The 19,626-nt window shown below is 42.7% G+C and overlaps 1 protein-coding gene across 3 annotated transcripts in view; it reads left to right on the top strand.

The window, feature by feature from the left end:
* The window catches only part of LOC310707292 (cytochrome P450 2J5-like), an 85,443-nt gene extending 70,671 nt beyond the window's left edge, over positions 1-14,772 (top strand). For 2 of the 3 annotated variants that reach the window (XM_083504306.1, XM_083504308.1), the window contains exons 6-9: positions 6,357-6,498; positions 7,581-7,768; positions 8,253-8,394; positions 14,006-14,772. In XM_083504306.1, the coding sequence (XP_083360432.1) occupies positions 6,357-6,498; positions 7,581-7,768; positions 8,253-8,394; positions 14,006-14,193 (660 nt within the window). In that variant the 3' untranslated portion in view covers positions 14,194-14,772. The remainder of the gene's footprint in view (positions 1-6,356; positions 6,499-7,580; positions 7,769-8,252; positions 8,395-14,005) is intronic. The other variant, XM_083504307.1, reaches the window with a different exon arrangement.
* Positions 14,773-19,626: the final 4,854 nt, after the last annotated feature.

Here is a 19,626-nt window from a genome sequence, read left to right on the forward strand (position 1 = left end):
TCCAGACTTTTATAAACAACCTCTAAAACAGTAATTTAACGTGAATTTTACTATCTAATGAGGCCATTGATTAATAAAATGAAAGCAGTAATCACTGTACTGTACTATAAAATAAATAAAACAGTATTGTGGATGATAAAAATAAAAATTAAATTTAAAATTCTTTCTTACCTGCGCTGATGATAGTCATTGTTTGGATGGTGGGTTTTTATCCATTTCCGTAGTCACACAATCAATCAATCAATCAATCAATCATAAAATGAAGAACAAGCTACAGTCACAAAAATGAAAAAGCCACACAAACAAAAAGGCAAAAAAAGCAAAAATAAAAGCATGAAATATAAGCTCCAAATATCACCTCAGAACACTTCAATCAGAAATGGAAGGCTTTGATTACAATGGGGGGGGACGACAAATTAGCAGCGCAACAGTGAAAGCTCAGGAGCACATTCAGATTCCGAAGCAAAGTTCGCAAACCGAAACATTGACTTCCAGGTTTGCAGCATTCAAGTTCCAAGTTGTTCGGGAACAAAGCTGTTCAAAAACCGAGGTACCACTGTGTCTTTTTTTCCGAATCTCAGTTGAAAATCGCATTGAGTTTCCTCCAAATATTTCTCATAGTCAATTTAATTGCTCATCCATCCATAAGCATCTATAGAAATGTCTAGGAAATGTGAGTGTAAAGGAGTGGAAACTTAAGTGTATTATGGGGTCTTCCTTTGGAGCATTTTTTGGATTGATGTTTATCTGACATTCAAATGTGGACTGAGAAAACAGAACATCCAAAACAAAATATTCTTAAGTTAACTATGACTTCAAATCCCTGTCTCATCCATCTTCATATACTAGAAAGGACAAAATATATTTTCATCTTTCCCTCTTTGAACAATGCTTATTATGGTGAAAAAAGAATGGTTAATACTTATAGTAACATTGCTTATTACTTGTTACTAACTGTTTTTGGTGTGATTAGGATGCACAGAATACTTGTGAACAGGAAAAGGTAGTCCAAATCAGGGCAAGGCAATTTCATGCACACTGAGAATGCCCTGTGACTATTGTTTGTTGAATGCTTTGGGACTGATTTTAAGGCTTGAGAAAAGTAGCTCGACTATTATGTGGTGGTGACCATTAGGCAGTGAAATACGGTAGCACACATTTGAAATATCTGATGCCAGTGTTTCCACTGGATCCCTCTCTTCATGCCAGTGTTGGCTTATTACGCCAACCCACAGATCCTGAAATCTAGCACTAGCAGCTACCGCTGTAAATACAGGAAATTGTGTGTGGGTTTCTTTTCATAACCAGCTATGAAGCACAGGGCCAGTCCACCCATGAGGCAGGCTGTGACAGCTGCCTTGGGCAATGGAATGCCAACAGGAGGCATCTCTGGGGGTGTGCTGCCTAGCCAGCTGCTAGTGGAGAAGCAAAGGGGACAGCTTCTGGCAAGATTTCAACAAAATCTTCCAAGATCTCACCGAGCCCCCTGTTGTTGCCACTTTGTGGACACTGCTGTGCAACCCAGGTAAGGCAGGCAGCAGCAACAGGATTTCTTCTTCATCTTTGGTGATCACTCGTAGCCAAGATTGTCTTCCATAAACACGGTTTTAACAATGAGTCCGCAAGTCACTGTGGAGGCTAATTCTGGATTCACACGTCCTTCCACAGTGGAGACATTGGTTTCCAGAAGGGAGATGATCCTGGTATGGATTTGCCAAGCATGCCTTCCTCTTAGCAGGTTTCTCCCTTGTGTCCTTAGTTTGAGTATCTTCAAAACCCACGACACCTTTGGTAAAGGCTGTTCTCCAACTGGAGTGCTCACAGGCAAGTGTTTCCCAATTGTTGGTGTTAATGCTACATTTTTAAAAAATTGCCTTAAGACAGTCTTTAAACCTCTTTTGTTGACCACCAGCATTACACTTTCCATTTTTAGTTTGGAATAGAGTAGTTGCTTTGGAAAACGATCATCAGGCATCCGCACAACATGACCAGTCCAATGAAGTTGATGTTGAAGAATCATTGGTTCAACACTGGTGATCTTTGCTTTCAGTCTGCTCAGATTAAACAGTTTTCCATCTGTTTAATATATGATATCTACTCTGGTGGGGAGTTTCCCTTCAACAAAGTGTAGGATCATGGCAATGAAAATAATGAATAGTGTTGGGGCAATAACACAACCCTGTTTAACACCTGATCCCACGGTGAATGGTTCACTCTGAGAGCCATTGTTATCCTTGATTGTGGCTGTCATATTATCATGGAGGAGCCAAATGTTGTTCACAAATTTATCTGGGCAGCCAATCTTCAGAAGGACAGTCCACAGGGCATTATGATTTACAGTATCAAAAGCCTTAGTTAGGTCAATAAATGCCATATACAAGGGTTGGTTTTGCTCTCAGCATTTTTCTTGAAGCTGTCTAGTGGTGGAAATCGTGTCCACTGTCCCCCTAGAAGGCCAAAAACCATTTTGGGATTCAGGAAGGGTCACCTTGGATATTGTTAAGAGACGGTTTGCTAAAATCCTTGCAAGAATTTTGCCAGCCGCAGCTAATAGAGAAATGCCTCAATTCTGTCACCTTTTAGAAAGAGATTGATAATTTTGCATCCCTAAAGTCTGCTGGGATTTCTTCTCTCTCCCAGATTGTTTCGATGAGCTTGTGAAGTTGTTGTGTAAGTTCAATTCCACCCACTTTGAAGACTTCAGCAGGTATTCTGTCAGGTCTACTGGCTTTGTTGTTTTTCATTTGGTTAATTGCTGTACACAACTCTCCCAGATTAGGAGATACTGCAAGCTCATCTCTAACTTGCTTTTGCAGAATTTGTGAGAGGACCTCAGCAGCTATGGGGGAGTTGCGGTTAAGGAGATGTTGGTAATGTTCTTTCCAGTGCAGTGCAGTAGCTTCTTTATCTTTTAGAAGTGTGGTATTGTCTGCTGAGCATAGGGGGCATATGCCATGATTTATTGGCCCATACATGGTCTTTGTGGCTTTAAAGAAATTCTGTGCATCATGAGTGTCAGCTAAGCGCTGGATCTCTTGACCTTTTTTTTAATCCACCAGGTGTTTTTTAGTTCTCTGGTTCTTCTTTGAACCTCAGCCTTAGCGTTGGCATAGGTTTTTTTTTTCTTAGTGGCACAGTTTCTGTCTCTTTGTCAGATCTGAAAGGCCTTCCTTTTCTTGTCAATCATGTGTTCAATCTCACTGTCTTTCTCATCAAACCAGTCCTCGTGTTTCTTGGTTTGCTATCCGATAGTTTGTTCACAGGCTGCAATAATGGATGTTTTTAGCTTGGTCCAGTGTTCCTCGATGTTATCAGGGAATTCTGAAAGCCGATGGTCCTTAAGAGTTGTTTGGAAGCAGATTCAGAAATTTGGGGAAGTGGCAGGATTTAAATTAAACAGGAATAAAACAAAACTGCCAGTTAAAAACTTGAAGGAAGAAGAAAAAAAGGAGTTGGAGCAAAACACTGAGATAGATGTCCATAAAAAGGTTAAATATTTAGGGATATGGCTAACATCAAGAAATATAAACTTATACAAAGACAGTTATGAAAAAAATTGGCTTGAGATAAAAAGAAACTTAGAAATATGGAGCAGAATGAATCTCTCACTGTTAGGAAAAAGAGTGGCGGTTAAAATGAATGTGCTGCCTAAAATGCTATTCCTCTTCTAATCAGTCCCAGTAATTGTGAAAGATGAATATTTTAAAAAATGGCAGAAAGAAATTTCTAAGTTTATCGGGGGGTGGGGGTGGCAAAAGGCAAGGATAAAATATAAGATACTTACAGACATAAAAGATAGAGGCAGTTTTGCCCTCCCAGACCTTAAATTGTATTATGAAGCTGCATGCCTGGTATGGATTAGGGACTGGATGAAGTTGGAAAAGCAAGAAGCATTAGAATTGGAAGGACATGACAATAGATTTGGCTAGCACACATACTTATGGTATGGGAAAGGGAAGGTTCATAAAAGTTTCTATAACTATATAATTAGGAAATCATTAATGAGAGTATGGGAGAGATATAAAGATTTGTTAGAACAGAAGACCCCTTGGTGGCTTTCACAACATGAAGCTTTACTGCTCAAACCACTTGGAAAGAAAGGAAAGTGCTTTACGTATGTTGATTTGCTAAAGCATCAAGAAGGAAAATGGAAACTAAGAGATTATGAGGAAATAAAAGACCACTTTCAGAGTTGGTTACACTACAGTGGTACCTCGCAAGACGAATGCCTCACAAGACAAAAAACTCGCTAGACGAAAGGGTTTTTTGTTTTTTGAGCTGCTTCGCAAGACGATTTTCCCTATGGGCTTGCTTCGCAAGACGAAAACGTCTTGCGAGTTTGTTTCCTTTTTCTTAACACCGTTAATACAGTTGCGACTTGACTTTGAGGAGCAACTCATAGAATGTGGTGTGGTAGCCTTTTTTAGTTTTTTAAAGACTTTGGTGATTTTTGAAGCTTTTCCAAAACTTTCCCGACACCGTGCTTCTCAAGACGAAAAAAATCGCAAGACGACAAAACTCGCGGAACGAATTAATTTCATCTTGCGAGGCACCACTGTATTGGCAACTACATGAAATATACAAAGAACAATAAGAAAGGATTTAGCTATATGACATCTAGATTCCAAAAGGAAGTTGTAGAAGGGAAGGTCAAGCTGCTGAAAGGTGCATATAGTATTCTGCTAGAATGGGAAACAAAAAATGAAGAGGTGAAATCAGTTATGATTAAATGGACACAAGATATAGAACACAAAATAATGCTTGAAGTTTGGGAAAGATTGTGGAAAACTGATTCAAAATATACAGATTTCTTTTTGGGGAAGGGGGAGGGAAAATGGGGGGGGGGAATGAGGATGATGTATTTTTGATAAAATGTTATGTTGAAATTCCTAATAAAAAATAATTTTAAAAAAGAGAGTTGTTTGGAAGCAATCCCAGTTATTGGGATCTTGAAGGGCTTGAGTGTTTATTTTGCACCTTGGTTTCCTTCCTTGAAGCCTGTGTTGAGGTATAATCTTGATAGCCATCGTGGAACTTATTAGTCGGTGATCTGTCCAGCATTTGTCAGCACTCGTCATAGCTCTGGTAAGGAGCACATCATGGAAATCTTTAGCACAGACAATAACATAGTCTAAGAGGTGCCAGTGGTCTGACTGAGGATGCCTCCATGAAGTTTTAAATTTATTTATTTTTTGTTGAATGAGTGTGTTGGTAATAGTAGCCTGTTGGTTTTTGGTGAGTTTACCAGAAGTCTGGTAGGGACTTCTGACAGGAGCTTTACAAGATTGTTGTTGATAGCGAAGCCTACTTCATGTATTTGACATTCTTGTCCCGATAGACCTTTACAGAAGAATGTGTAGCCTCCTTTTTCTTCCTTCAGTTGTCCCTTGCCTGCTCTTTGAGTCTCTTGAAGCACTGCAATATTGATGTTAAAACGTCACATCTCTCTTGCAATGATGGCAGTTCTGCGTTCAGGATGCTCATTATCTGTGTTATATCTGTCCATATATTCCATGTTCCAAAGTTCAATTGTCTTTTACCACCACTGGGCATAGTAATCCAGTCAGGGAAAAAGAGAGGCAGACTATGTTTAGCGCACCTTTCCTAGCCCCTCCCCTATTTTGGAGTGAGCAGAGTAGATCCTAAAAAGGGCTGCTCAGTCATGGATACAGCTGCCAAGCTGCTCAACTGCCTTGTTCCTTGAGTCAGAATGACTGAATCTGTATCCACCGACCATGTGCTGTTTCATGACTAAGGGCTTCCAGATTTCACAATCCTGCCCCTGTTACCATATGCTGATCACCATGGAACTTTGGGTGTTTGGGTTTGGGATGGGTTTTTTGGAAGATACCTGTACGTGAATTTGTTTTATGTCTGTAGATCAGTGCACACTAACCAATGAACAGTCTTCGCAGTAAGGCTCTGTTCTGATGGCATGAGTTGTCATGGCGACCGGTAAATTCTGTTGTAACATACTGCTTGTTATCACCCGCCTGTTCTGCCGTTGATGACTTCTTGGATCATTCTTTGTCTAGCTCCTCCCCTTTGACCTTACCGCCTTGGGTGACCCTGCTGAGAGTATGAGATTCCCAATGGCTTCACTCACAAGGGTCATAGGAATGTGCAAGCCCACTCACCACGAAAAGGTGATGATCCAGTGAGTGAGGGCAGCAACAGCGGGGGGTGGGGGTGGCAGCAGCTTCCCATTTCACCTTAGGCACTATAAGAGGACACCCCACCTCTCATGAAGCATGTGTGGGTGGTATGGTAATAAGTGGGGGAAGGAAGATAAAGTGCTGAAGGACAGAATGTAATGCATGTAAATGACATGTCACTTTCCCCATTTTCAACACCAGAGCAGGAATGACCCAGAGTCCACCTATGATGAAGAAAACTTGGCCCAGTGCATTTTTGACCTCTTTGTAGGAGGGTCGGACACAACTAGGGGTTCTCTGCAATGGGCACTTCTCCTCCTGGCAAGTCATCCAGATATCCAAGGTGAGAGAGGAGAGCCAGGGCTTCTCTTGACCACTAGGGTGGAGTATAGTTCTTTAAAGGTTTCATATCGGAAAGAGTTAAAAGTGAGTTTATCATGTAAATTATGGAAGGTAAACGATATTGAAATAAGCTAAATGTTTTTGACTTTCATGTCTGGAAAGATATTTTTCCCACCAACATTTTCCTTCATAGCTTCTAGAACCTATAATTAACAGAAGGAAAAAAGTAAAATGCCCAGAAAGCTGGGACTGGGGGGGAACCATTGGCCTTGCCCTAAATTCACTGAATGAGCAGGATAGTCAAGTAACAGAATAAAATGTCTCTAGGAAGTTTATCGTTGGAGATGAGTTTCATGGCAATGCTCTGTCATTTGTCATAAGGAAGCCTACAATAGTAGGGTTGGAAGGGACCCCAAGGGTCTTCTAATACAACCCCCTGCAATGCAGGAATCAACACATTCCCCCCTCCAGTTTGATACCATACCACAACCTGTACCTGTTTTGTTTTGCAAATCTGCTAGCAGTTTCTTTATGCAGCAAATGTACAAGAATGCCCCTGCTGTGAGATAAGTGACCGAGCCACATTCCTGCCTCTCCATGCTCCATTACATGAGGGATGCGGGTGGCACTGTGGTCTAAAGCACTGAGCCTCTAGGGATTGCTGATTAGAAAGTTGGCAGTTCGAATCCATAAGACAGGTGAGCTCCTGTTGCTCTGTCCCAGCTTCTGCCAACGTAGCAGTTCGAAAGCATGCCAGTATAAGTAAACAGGAAATATTGAGGGCTGGGGGTGGAGGATGAATATATGACAGCCTTTGATCCCAGCCCTTCAGCAAATCCAGACAGTTCTGGCAACCAGAAACTACTGAGATGAGCTTCTCTTTCAACCTTTTCTTACCTGGGATCTAGAGTGGGGAAGAACCATATAGACTGACTTAAACTCTTTGGAGGACGAGGTGGGCTTTGAATGCAAGAACCTGGGACTCATTCACAGAGATTTATGGAATATGTTCAAGGGAAATAAATGTCCAACTGAAATAAAATGCAGTATTCACAATAAACCTGTTTCCATCATTCTCTTCAGATAAAATGCACAAGGAAATAGAAGATGTCATAGGTTCTGCTCACTCAATCTGCTATCAAGATAAGAAGAAACTGCCCTACACCAATGCTGTGATTCATGAGATGCAGCGCTTTAAATTTGCCAGTTTTTTTGGGATACCTAGGCAATGTACAAAGGATTTGAAGCTGCGTGGTTTTCTCATTCCTAAGGTATAACAGTGTGATACAACTGCACTCCTGTAGCCCAAGAACAAAGAGCAGCAGAAGGTTTAATATTGAGAGATGCTGCCAGGCATACAGGAACTTCCTGTTTAGTCAAAAATCTGAAGGGCAAGAGCAGGAGCTCCATCTGCAGACATGTTTCACCATCAGCAAGTGCCATTCCATGGGGCAATTGTGGCAGGGGAGGAGCATGTAGTGGCCAGAAGTCTCCGCCTGGTTGTGAGCTTTCATTTTAAAACAGGTGGGGGAAAGTCCCCTTGTGTTCCTGCCTGTACAGAAAGTTTTTACAGTGATGAATACAAAGCCACCCACCAAAATATAATAATAATAATAATAATAATAATAATAATAATAATAATAATAATTATTATTCATATCAGTCTCTGCAATGATTAGTCTTGGGATAGTGTGGGACAATAAAACAAAAGTATTGATGTGAATGCATTCCAAGTCACCTGTTTCTTATTTGCAGGGGACTATTATTATTCCCGATCTGCGCTCTGTTCTTCTTGATCCAACACGATGGGAGACACCTGCAGAGTTCAACCCAAATCATTTTTTGGACAAGGATGGACAATTCGTGAACAGAGAAGAATATCTGCCATTTGGTGCAGGTAAATGCAGAAGACCAAGCTATGTTGTGATCTGTAGATGTGCTTGAGGGAGTGGGCTGGAGCAGAAGGAGCACCTTTCTGGCTGGAGTGGCACTGCTGGTCAGCAGAATGGGGCAAGGCACTGGCAAGTTAAGGGGATCTCTAGGTTGGTGGCTTCGGACCAGAGCCATAGCTAGGTGATCTTGCGCCCCTGACAGAACTGTCCAGATTGCGCTCCCTTGTTGTTGTTGTTTAGTCGTTTAGTCGTGTCCGACTCTTTGTGGCCCTATGGACCAGAGCACGCCTGGCACTTCTGTCTTCCACTGCCTCCCGCAGTTTGGTCAAACTCATGCTGGTAGCTTCGAGAACACTATCCAGCCATCTCGTCCTCTGTCATCCCCTTCTCCTTGTGCCCTCCATCTTTCCCAACATCAGAGTCTTTTCCAGGGAGTCTTCTCTTCTCATGAGGTGGCCAAAGTATTGCAGCCTCAGCTTCAGGCTCTGTCCTTCCAGTGAGCACTCAGGGCTGATTTCCTTAAGAATGGATACATTTGATCTTCTTGCAGTCTCGTCCAGCACCATATTTCAAAAGCATCAATTCTTCGGTGATCAGCCTTTTTATGGTCCAGCTTTCACTTCCATACATCACTACTGGGAAAACCATAGCTTTTACTATACAGACCTTTGTTGGCAAGGTGCTTTGTTTTTAAGATGCTGTCTAGGTTTGTCATTGCTTTTCTCCCAAGAAATTATCCCAAGAAATTAATTTCGTAGCTGCTGTCACCATCTGCAGTCTGCAGTGATCAGTGTAACATTTATATAGATATTAAAAAGCATGGGGGAGAGGACGGAACCCTGAGGCACCCCACAAGTGAGAGCCAAGGGGTCTGAACACTCATCCCCCCCCCCACTTTCTGGACACGGCCCAGGAGGAAGGAGCGGAACCACTGTATGACAGTGCCCCCAGCTCCCAGCCCCTCTAGATGGTCTATGGTGTCAAAGGCCGCTGATAAACATTCTGAATAACACTTTGGCAAAACAGACATAGTTAGGAATGGGAAAACATCAAGGCTGCTGTCAATTGTCTAGCTTGGTCAGTGCTAACCTTTCTTTCCCTATCTCATATCAAGGAAGATACATTAAGGAAGAGGATGGATTGAAGATGAAGGGTCCTGTGGGAAGGGCAGGGCAGAGAGCATCTGCCAGGGCTAGAAGCCAGTGTAAGAGGGTCTAGCTCCCAGTGAGAACTGGGAGGGCTCACTTTTCTCTGTGCAGAATAAGGGTGAAGATTTAATTTTGATAGAGGACCTTGTAATTTCCTTTATTTCTTTTCAATCTTTTCTTCGTTTCCTAATTTTTTTTTCTATTTTCCCTTTTAGATTAGCATGGCTTTTATTGTGTCTCACGCATAAAACGTTCAATAAAACTTGATTTAAAAAAATGAAAGGAGAACTTTGGTCAACTGCCCAAATCAGCAATGTAGAAAGGGGTTAAGACCATGAGCAAACTGTCCTGCCAAACTGTCCTTACTTCACCTTGGTGGGAACCAGCATTGCTGCCTGAAAAGAAGTTGGGTGGCTTGCAGTGGTGATGTGTGACAGGGAACAGCACTATCCTGGTTCTGGCAGTGATGCCTCTTTCAGGGACAGGCAGGGGTGGCAAATGCAGGGAGGTCCAGATGGTAAACAATGGAGGCCCCATAGTTGTATGTGCACGTGTGGGTCCCAAGCAGGGCCGTAACTAGAGGGTGGTGATATGGGCCCCCATCAGGGGCGCAGAATCGGCTAAAAATATGTCACCTTCTCTTTCTCTAGCAGTAGCAGCAGCAGCAGCTGGATCCCGCAGCCCTGCACCACAGCGGGTATGGAGGGGAAAGGAGCACAGCGCGGCTCCCTCAGACAGCACATTCGCTTTCCCACCTCAGCTGGAACGGACCATTGGGAATCTCGGGCATAGGGGATCCTGCTGCTGCTCCGAATGCTGCCACCAGTAGTAGGATGCTGCTTGCCTCCATGGCTGCTTAAGAGCACTTCTCTCCCCTCCACCTTTCTCACTTTCTCACCCACCCCTCTGCCTTTCTCACTTCCTGGTTTTTGCGCGACTTCTGAAGAATGCATGCTCCAATCGCATGGCTGAATCGTTACCTTAGGGTAGCAGCCAAGCAGGGCAGGGTGATCGCTCCAAGGGTGGATTGAGCGCTTGGATGGGGAACGAAAAGAAGAAAAAAAAGTGGGGGAGGAACAGGCGGGAGAGGAGAGAGTGGAGATTTGCCTTGAGCATCAATTGTTAAGTTATTATGCTTCTGTGTGTGCACAAACGCGCCCTCGTGCCAACTGGCTAACTTACAAATCAGCCCTATAATCTCCTCTCTGAAATGAAACATTCCAAGCAGGGAGGCTCATCGGCAATCCAGTAGCCTTTCTGAGAAAGGGAAAGGTTTTGTTTCCGACTGCAATCTATTTATATGGAATTGCACATTGCAAACAGCAATGCTAGCTGTTTATGCTTTTCCTCATGTGATGTGAATAGAAATATTGTTTTGCAAGGTGGAATAGCCTTTGCACAGAGAAAGAGGGAGGGGGAGTCCAACGCTTACAATACGAGCTGAAAATAGGGTGGTAGTCAACTAAGCTTTACTCAGAGTAGACCCATTAAAATGAAGGACTATGACTAAGTCAGGTCCATTAATGTCAACAGTTGACCTTCTCTGAGCTGACTACTGTCCAGAGTTTCTTTCAGATGAATAGACTGTGATCCTGGGTCCTAGTATGGCTCCACTGAAGGAGGGAAAAACATAGACTCTGTTGATGTGCATGAGCTAATTTAATTTGAAACATTCACTGAAAGCAAAATCTCTTTTGAGAATAAAAGTCCTATATGTTTCCGAAAGGTAATGTTCATGCCTTAGAATCTAAGGTGGCCTCCAGATGTTTGTGGGTTCCAATTCCCATCAGGCCCAGATAGCACAGCCAAAGGCAGGGATGATGGGTGTTGTAGTCCAACAGCATCTGAAGAGCCTACAAAAGCAAAGCAGGTCTGGTCTGATCAGATGTTTTCAAACTTGCTGAATACTCAGTGCCTATTGAACCAATGATATCTGTAGTCATTATTTAGCACTTGAATACTGAGCAGTTAGGCATAATCTTCATGGAACTTTGAAGTGTCAGGCATAGCCCTACTGGCTTTAGCCCAAACGTAGCAGAGTTTTCCTGCACAGCGAGGAAGCTAGTTGCGTCGGTAATGACTAGTCAGCTAGACTCAGAATAACTATTTACAGGATTTATTAAAAGGAAAAATAATACCAGCAGAGGTTCTGCATACAAATCAATGCAAAATAAATCCTTTCTTTCTCTCTCTCTCTTAACCATACACAGCCCTTCAACTCCTAACACACCTAACACCAAACTGTGCTAGCATTCCCAGATAACAGAGTTGAGTGCTGGTCGTTAACCAATCAGAGTAAGTAGTTTCTAGGTCAAGCAGACCTTGGCTTTCTGCCAAGAGTAAATTGACACTGCCTTGAGTTAATTGTGTGAAGCCAGAATCTGCAAGTTTCCCATGAGAATCAATTAACAGAAACTGAACAAATCTAATCCACAAATATCCTTGCAATAATCAGGTCAGTCAAGCCCCAAGCCAATATCCCAAGACCCAAGCATATCTGTGGAAATAGTTGAGGTCAGTTTCCTAAACCCTTGTCTTATACCATCCATCTACACATATTCTGGAAACAAAAGTTACTGAAACAATTTGTTGTTCCATACCTATATATCTCAATGAAAAAACATGTTTATTAAAAGTTGACTATTTATTTTCTGTTTCTATTACTTGTTTTCTATTTCTTATTTTCTCCCAGACTTAGAAAGATTGTCCACCAACTGGGAAAATCAAAGTCTCTCAACTTTCAATTTCCCTGATTCTAAAATTGGATTTATTTTTTGTTTGTTTAATGAATCCATCGCACTAATTTTCAAGATTAGTGAAGCACACAGCCAAGGACTCTGTAAGCTAAATGTGCTACATATATAGTAAATGTATAATAAACCGATAGCTGGAGGTTTGCAGAATTTGTAGCACTTTTAGTTGAGGTGGTCAAGTACCGTATATGCATTTGGAGAGTGCCCCTAAATTCCATACTGACAGACACTTCAGGTGATTTACACGAATTGCATACTTTAGTAGTACTTTGGTCTGCTTTGTTATGTGAAGTATCACAGACTGTCAGAAATTATCTAGGTAAATGTTTTATCTGTGTTAGCAACAGTTCTTTTCTTTTGAAGAGTTGGAAGTATGTCTACAATAGTGTTGTGCAATTCATTTTTAACTTAGGCATTTTGTAAGCTCTCTGTTAGAGTTGCTTTTTAGCCTAACATTTTTGTCACACCTCTTATACGCATGCTTGAAATCACTGGCATGCAGTGAAATTTTCCATAGGGGAACAGTTAGGGCCTGAGGTGTCGGCTTCCAAGGGTAATTGTGGGGAGGACGTCATGTATTTGACGTGTGCAAGCGGCAAACCCGGAAGTAACCCATTCTGGTACTTCCGGGTTGCCGTGGACATTCACTGGCGTGGACGCTATTCAGGGCGGATGTTCGCAGAGGTATTACCGTAGCACTGGGACTATTTCTCACTATGCCAGGAAGTGTAGCATCTTGTGAACATAGTTTTAATAACTTAAAACTCATACAAAACTACTTAAGATCAAGTATGAGTGAAACCAGACTAACAAGTCTAGCAATCCTGTCCATCGAGTATGAACTAGCATCAAAAACAGATTTTGATGAAATTATTACTGAGTCTTCTTCGATTAAAGCTAGAAAAATAAAGTTCTAATCATATCAGACTTCATTGAGGAGCTTCCTACTTAAGGCCGGAGTTGGCCTAACTTTGCTTTTAAAAAAGATTTCAAATAACAACTCTTCTGAATAAGAACTTGTAACGTGACTTGTGAATAATGTTAATAGTCTTCTTATTTATATCAACCACATAACACAGATATTGTGAAAGCAATGCCATTTTACGTCATATAGTATTATAATATAAAGTTATCATTGTGAAATAAATCAGTATGATATTTTTCTACATTTCATTTAGGCCTATCTGTATACTGTTTTACAACATTAAAAAACTGTCAACTGCCATCTAAATGTCATTTGCTTTCCTGAAACCTTTTATTAAGACATAATAAATTAAATATTGTATTTTCTGGGAAAGAATTCAATACAAGGTGAAGTGTGTGGGGAATTGAATGGCACAGGGTGGGGTGGGGTGGAGGCAGAAAGAAGAGCTAATTTTTCTGTGGCTAGGGAGTGCAATCTGGACAGTTCTGTCAGGGGTGCAAGATCACCTAGCTATGGCTCTGGTCCCAAGCCACCAACCCAGAGATCCCCTTAACTTGCCACTGCCTTGCCCCATTCATATAGATATACAGAACAAAACATAAGTATAGCAAGAAGAAAGAAAGGTTAGCACTGACCAGGCTAGAAAACTGACAGCAGCCTTGATGTTTTCCCTATCCTAACTATGTCTGTTTTGCCAAAGTGTTATTCAGAATGTTTATAGCTACAAAGCAATGAACCCGGGAAAGTAAATTATTGCTCACTTACTCTCTTCTTCTTGTGTCCTCTTCAGGGGCTCGCATTTGTTTGGGAATGCAGATGGCAAAGATCGAAATATTCATCTTCCTGACCAGCCTGCTGAGGGCATTTAGTTTTCAGCTGCCAGAAGGAGTCAAAGAGCTCAATCAAGAGGCTATAATAGGGACTGCAGCACATCCCCATCCTTATAAACTCTGTGCTGTTCCCCGTTGCAACACATAAGAAAATAGGAAAATATTAGGGGCTGCATCCCTGCTTCCTGCACTCGGTGACCCCTTGGCCACTCTTGACACATGAACCCCCTAGCATTTGCCCTTCCCTTCCCATCTCATCCCATGCAACTACTGAGGTCTCTTTTCACCTTCGCAGCTCCATTTCTGAAGCCAATTCTCTCTTATTTTCTGCAGCTCTGCTTTGCATCCATTTTCCCCTTCACCCCATCTCCTCCTTTTCTTTAGGCCCTTTCATGCCCCTGCTTTCATCTTCATCCATCTCCCAATGCCTCCTTACTCCCTCCTTTTTGACAACTTCCTTTGCATCCCCATTCTTACTCTTGCTCCCTTTTCTCCTCCCCCTCCCCTTCCTTTTCTCAAATCTCCCTTACACACACATTCCCACACCTCCTCCCCTCTCCCTCTTCTGCAGCCCCCTTCTAACACCCCCCCATGCTATGTTATTGTATCTTTAAGATGAGTAGACTCCTAAGAGCAAGGCTATCAGCTTCTCCAGTTGAAGAATGTTAAGTTTCTTTGATGGATACTGTACATGTGTGCTTGTTAATAAAATATCTCTTCTAAATCACTACATTGAACCCGGAACCCAGAACGCAGACCACACAAGGTATCAGGAGTGAAATAGGTTGTGTGGAGGCACTATACATTATTTGAAGGCTTCACATCCTTTATCACAGTAAGGAATGGAAGGAGGAGAAGTTTGAAACAGACATTCCCCTGACTTCCACTAGCCTTTCCTTCAATGGCAGAAGTTTGAGCAAAATGGAGATGGTGGAAAACTGAGATAACTGTGGCTTTAGGAATAATGGAGGGATGGAGGAACACTGAGCAATTGGTGTGTGTGTGTGTGTGTGTGTGTGTGTGTGTGTGTGTGTAACATTTTAACAAGGCGAAACAGCAGAGATGGGTACGGAAGCAACCACCCAAAAGCTAAGAAAACAGAAGAATGAAATGGAAAGTGGAATTAAAGAGGACAAAGAGACTTTGGAGTACAATATGGATGAAGGGTTGCCAGAACAGAAGGATGAAATGGTGGAGGTGGAGGCAACAGATGGTGTAATGAAGAAGTCCTTCACAAAAGGTGACTAGAGGACTGAAACAGCCAAATGGCAGTGTTGTGATGTTGGAGGAGTGGAAGGAAGCCAAAGATGAAGGGATGAAGAGACACCCTAAGCGGGCAGAGATAGAGTTGGGAGAGAATAATAATAATAATAATAATAATAATAATAATAATAATAATAATAATAATAATAAATTTTATTTATATCCCGCCCTCCCCAGCCGAAGCCGGGCTGAAGCCAGATAACAACAATAAAACAGTACAAACGTACAGCACAAGCAACACTCTAAAATCATTAATTATAAAATTAATTAATTCAAGCCACTGGCAACCATTGGGCCAGAGCTCCGCGAAGATTGCAGAAGGAGGGAGTCAGGCTGTGCCCTGGCCAAAGGCCTGGTGGAATAGCTCTGTCTTGCAGGCCCTGCGGAAAGATGTCAAGTCCCACAGGGCCCTGGGCTCTTGTGACAGAGTGTTCCACCAGATCGGAGCCATGGCCGAAAAAGCCCTGGCTCTAGTTGAGGCCAGCCTAATTTCTCTGTGGCCTGGGACCTTCAAGATGTTTTTATTTGAAGACCGTAAGTTTCTCTGTGGGGCATACCAGGAGAGGCGGTCCCATAGGTACGAGGGTCCTAGGCTGTATAGGGCTTTAAAGGTTAAAACCAGCACCTTAAACCTGATCCTGTACTCCACCGGGAGCCAGTGCAGCTGGTATAGCACCAGGTGAATGTGATCTCGCAGCGAAGACCCCGTAAGGAGTCTCGCTGCAGCATTCTGCACCCGCTGGAGTTTCTGGGTCAGTCTCAAGGGCAGCCCCACGTAGAGCGAGTTACAATAATCCAGTCTGGAGGTGACCGTCGTGTGGATCACAGTGGCTAGGTCAGGGCGAGAGAGGTAAGGAGCCAACTGCTTAGCTTGGCGGAGATGGAAAAATGCCGCCTTTGTTGTAGCTGCAATCTGTGCCTCCATGGAAAGGGAGGTGTCGAAGATTACACCCAAACTCTTAATGGACAGTGCTGGCACTAATTGCACCCCCGCAAGAAATGGGAGTTGCCCCCCCAATCCCATATCATCCCGTCCCAGCCACAGGACCTCTGTCTTCAAAGGATTTAGCTTCAACCAGCTCCCACGTAACCATCCAGCCACAGCTTCCAAACATCTGGTCAGTGTGTCTGGGGCCAAGTCAGGATGGCCATCCATCAACAGATAGAGTTGGGTGTCATCAACATACTGATGGCAACCCAGCCCAAAACTCCGGACAAGCTGGGCGAGGGGGCACATAAAGATGTTGAAAAGCATCAGGGAGAGTATCGCACCCTGAGGTACTCCACACACCAAGGAGTGGCGCAATGACAATTCCCCCCCAAGCGCCACCCTCTATCCCCGACTAGAGAGAAACGAGCGCAGCCATTGAAGGACTGTGCCCTGGATCCCCACGTCGGCAAGGCAGTGGTCCGGAAGTTCGTGATCGACCATGTCGAAAGCTGCTGACAGATCTAGAAGAATCAGCAGCCCCGACCCGCCTCGATCCAGCTGTCTACGAAGAACATCTGTTAGGGCAACCAGAGCCGTCTCGGTCGCATGACCAGCGCGGAAGCCAGATTGGAATGGGCCCAGAGCCCATGTTTCATCCAGAAATCCACCAAGCTGTTCAGCAACCACTCTCTCAATCACCTTACCCAGGAACGGAAGATTTGAAACCGGGCGGTCATTGGATAGATATAAGGGATCTAATGATGTTTTCTTTAGGAGCGGGTGCACCACTGCCTCCTTCAGTTCCCTTGGGAATTTCCCCGTGTCAAGGGACAAATTGATGATATCCCCCAGGAGGGCCCACACCTCGTCTGGACACGCTCTAATCAGCCAAGACGGGCACGGGTCAAGAGGACAGGTGGTGGGCTTTCCAGCTCGGAGGAGTCTGTCCACATCGGCTGGGGATATCCGGTTAAGTGGTCCAATACTGGACCCGAGGACAGTCGAGGGGCCTCCAGTTCCTTTATTGAATCCAAATTAGCAGGGAGGTCATGCCAGAGCAACAAGACCTTCACCGCAAAAAAGCTCGCAAATGCCTCGCAGCTGTGTGTCAAATTGTTATTTAAATTTGGCTGTCCCTCAAGGGACGTTAAAGACCTGATTATACTAAATAATTGTGGCGGGCGAGAGCTAGCGGATGCAATGGAGGCCGAGAAGTAAGACTTCTTAACAGCCTTCACTGCCATCTCGTAGGTTTTCATAAAAGCCCTATAAGATGTTCTTGAGGCTCTGTCACGGGCACCCCGCCATACTCACTCTAGCCGTCTGAGGTCCCGCTGTGTCTCCCATCTCTGAAAGCAGAGCTTATTGTATTTAGTCGTAGCTCTGTAAAAGTTTTTTGAAGTTGTGCAAAAGTCAGTTCATTAAAATAAGATATGTGTTCATTAGCCTCTCTAAGTTTAAAATACAATGGGGCACATGTAGATGTGCACATAGAGTTTAGATAGTTTTTAGTTGCCACTGCCCTTATAGTTCATTTAAATATCTTTTTCTGGGAATATAAGGGAAGTTCTTCAATCTCAGTCACTGAGAGGTCATATTTGCCCATCAGTTGGGCAGCATGAGGTACCCAGTTTTTAAGGGGTAATCCATTCAAGAGCTCAATCAGGCATTTTTTGGTAGCCTTGTGTTGTCCATCTGTTGAACTCTAAACCAGTAACAGAGAATTCTTTTATCTATTTGGCTCTCTATGCTCAACATGCGAGTTTCCAACCTGACCATGGCAGATTCCACGTCTTTGGGTAAACCTAAAAGAACTCTTAAAAAATAATTCCGTGGGGGTTCCAAAACAGAGACCTTTGAGGTACCCCAAACCTCTGCACCATATAGAATCTGGGCCATTGTTTTTGCTTTATACACAGATAGAGCTGGGTTGACCAAATTCCCACCTTTACAGGCAGCGAATTTCAGAATAGCTTTTGCTGATTTAAAGGCTTGCAATTTAATATTGGATAGCTGTGTATTCCAAGATGCCATTTCTGAATAAATCAATCCCAGATATTTAAACGTATTTACTTGGTTTATGATGTGTTCATCCAGGTGCCAAACATGTTTTTAGAACGCTTCCCAAATACAATGACCTGCGTCTTATCATAGTTTATAGATACAGCATTCCCCGTGCAATATGAACTTAATTTTGCAAGCAGCTGTCTCAGGCCCACCTGGGTTCTAGATACAAGTACTAGGTCATCAGCATACATTAAAACTGAGAGTTTTTGGTCGAGAATTGTGACAGGGGCAAACTGTAGGCCCTCCAGTTCTTTAACCATGTCATTAATATAAAAATTAAACAGGAAATGTGCCAAAATGCATCCCTGTTTGACTCCAATAATGGTCTTAATTCTAGCGGTGAGATGGCCAGCCAGATCTAACTTTATTTGTATTGATGTGTCAGTATATAATGTTTTGATGAGAAATAATAGACGGGGGTCTATATTTGTCTTTTCCCATTTTTGCCACAATGCATGTCTTGGGACCGTATCAAAAGCTGACTTTAAATCGATAAAAGCAACATATAATTTTTGCTTCAAATTATGGAAGTATTTACATACAGAAAGTTCACCACAAAGCACTGGTCCAATGTGGATTTCCCTCTTTGGAAGCCTGCCTGGACTTCAGATATCACCTTATTTGTATCTGCCCATTCTTCTAGTCTCCCAAGAAGGAGCCTGGCATATAGTTTGGAGGCTACATCTAACAAACTAATGGGTCTATAATTGGCAGGGTTTTAATTGTCACCCTTTTTATATATTGGGGCAATTATACTCAACTTCCACCCTTCAGGTATGCGACCTGAGCTGTTGATGTATCTGCAGCATCAGCAGATATATAGTGTCCAGATTAAGGGAAGTAATAGTTTTCTCCTGGGACTCGGCGACATTTGTAAAGATAAAGCTCTTTCTATGCATTATAACACTAAGACACCAGATGGCGCAGTGGAGTCCCATTTTTCGCCAAAGGAACTTCCCTGTATGAAGTTTACAATGCATTTAAGTGGGGAAGGATATCAGTAATAAAAATGAATGTGAAGTTACTTTCCAAAATGTATAAACTGTTGTGGTATAAACTAGAATGGTATGCTAAAGATGAATAAATTAAATCAGTGATGATACAATAGACAAGAGATATTGGGCATAATATACCATTCTCATCTTGGGAAAAGTTATGGAGGGAAGATTTAAAATTCACAGCATGCTGTACATGGAAAACTTTGTGAGAATGATGTATCATGGTATCTAACACCTACTAAATTAGCAAAAATGTATAAAACTGCTACAAATATTTGTTGGATATGTAAAGATGAAGAAGGCACCCTCCACCATACATGGT

Source organism: Podarcis liolepis, assembly GCF_965112155.1.
Source record: "Podarcis liolepis genome assembly, chromosome: 5".
NCBI lineage: Eukaryota > Metazoa > Chordata > Lepidosauria > Squamata > Lacertidae > Podarcis > Podarcis liolepis.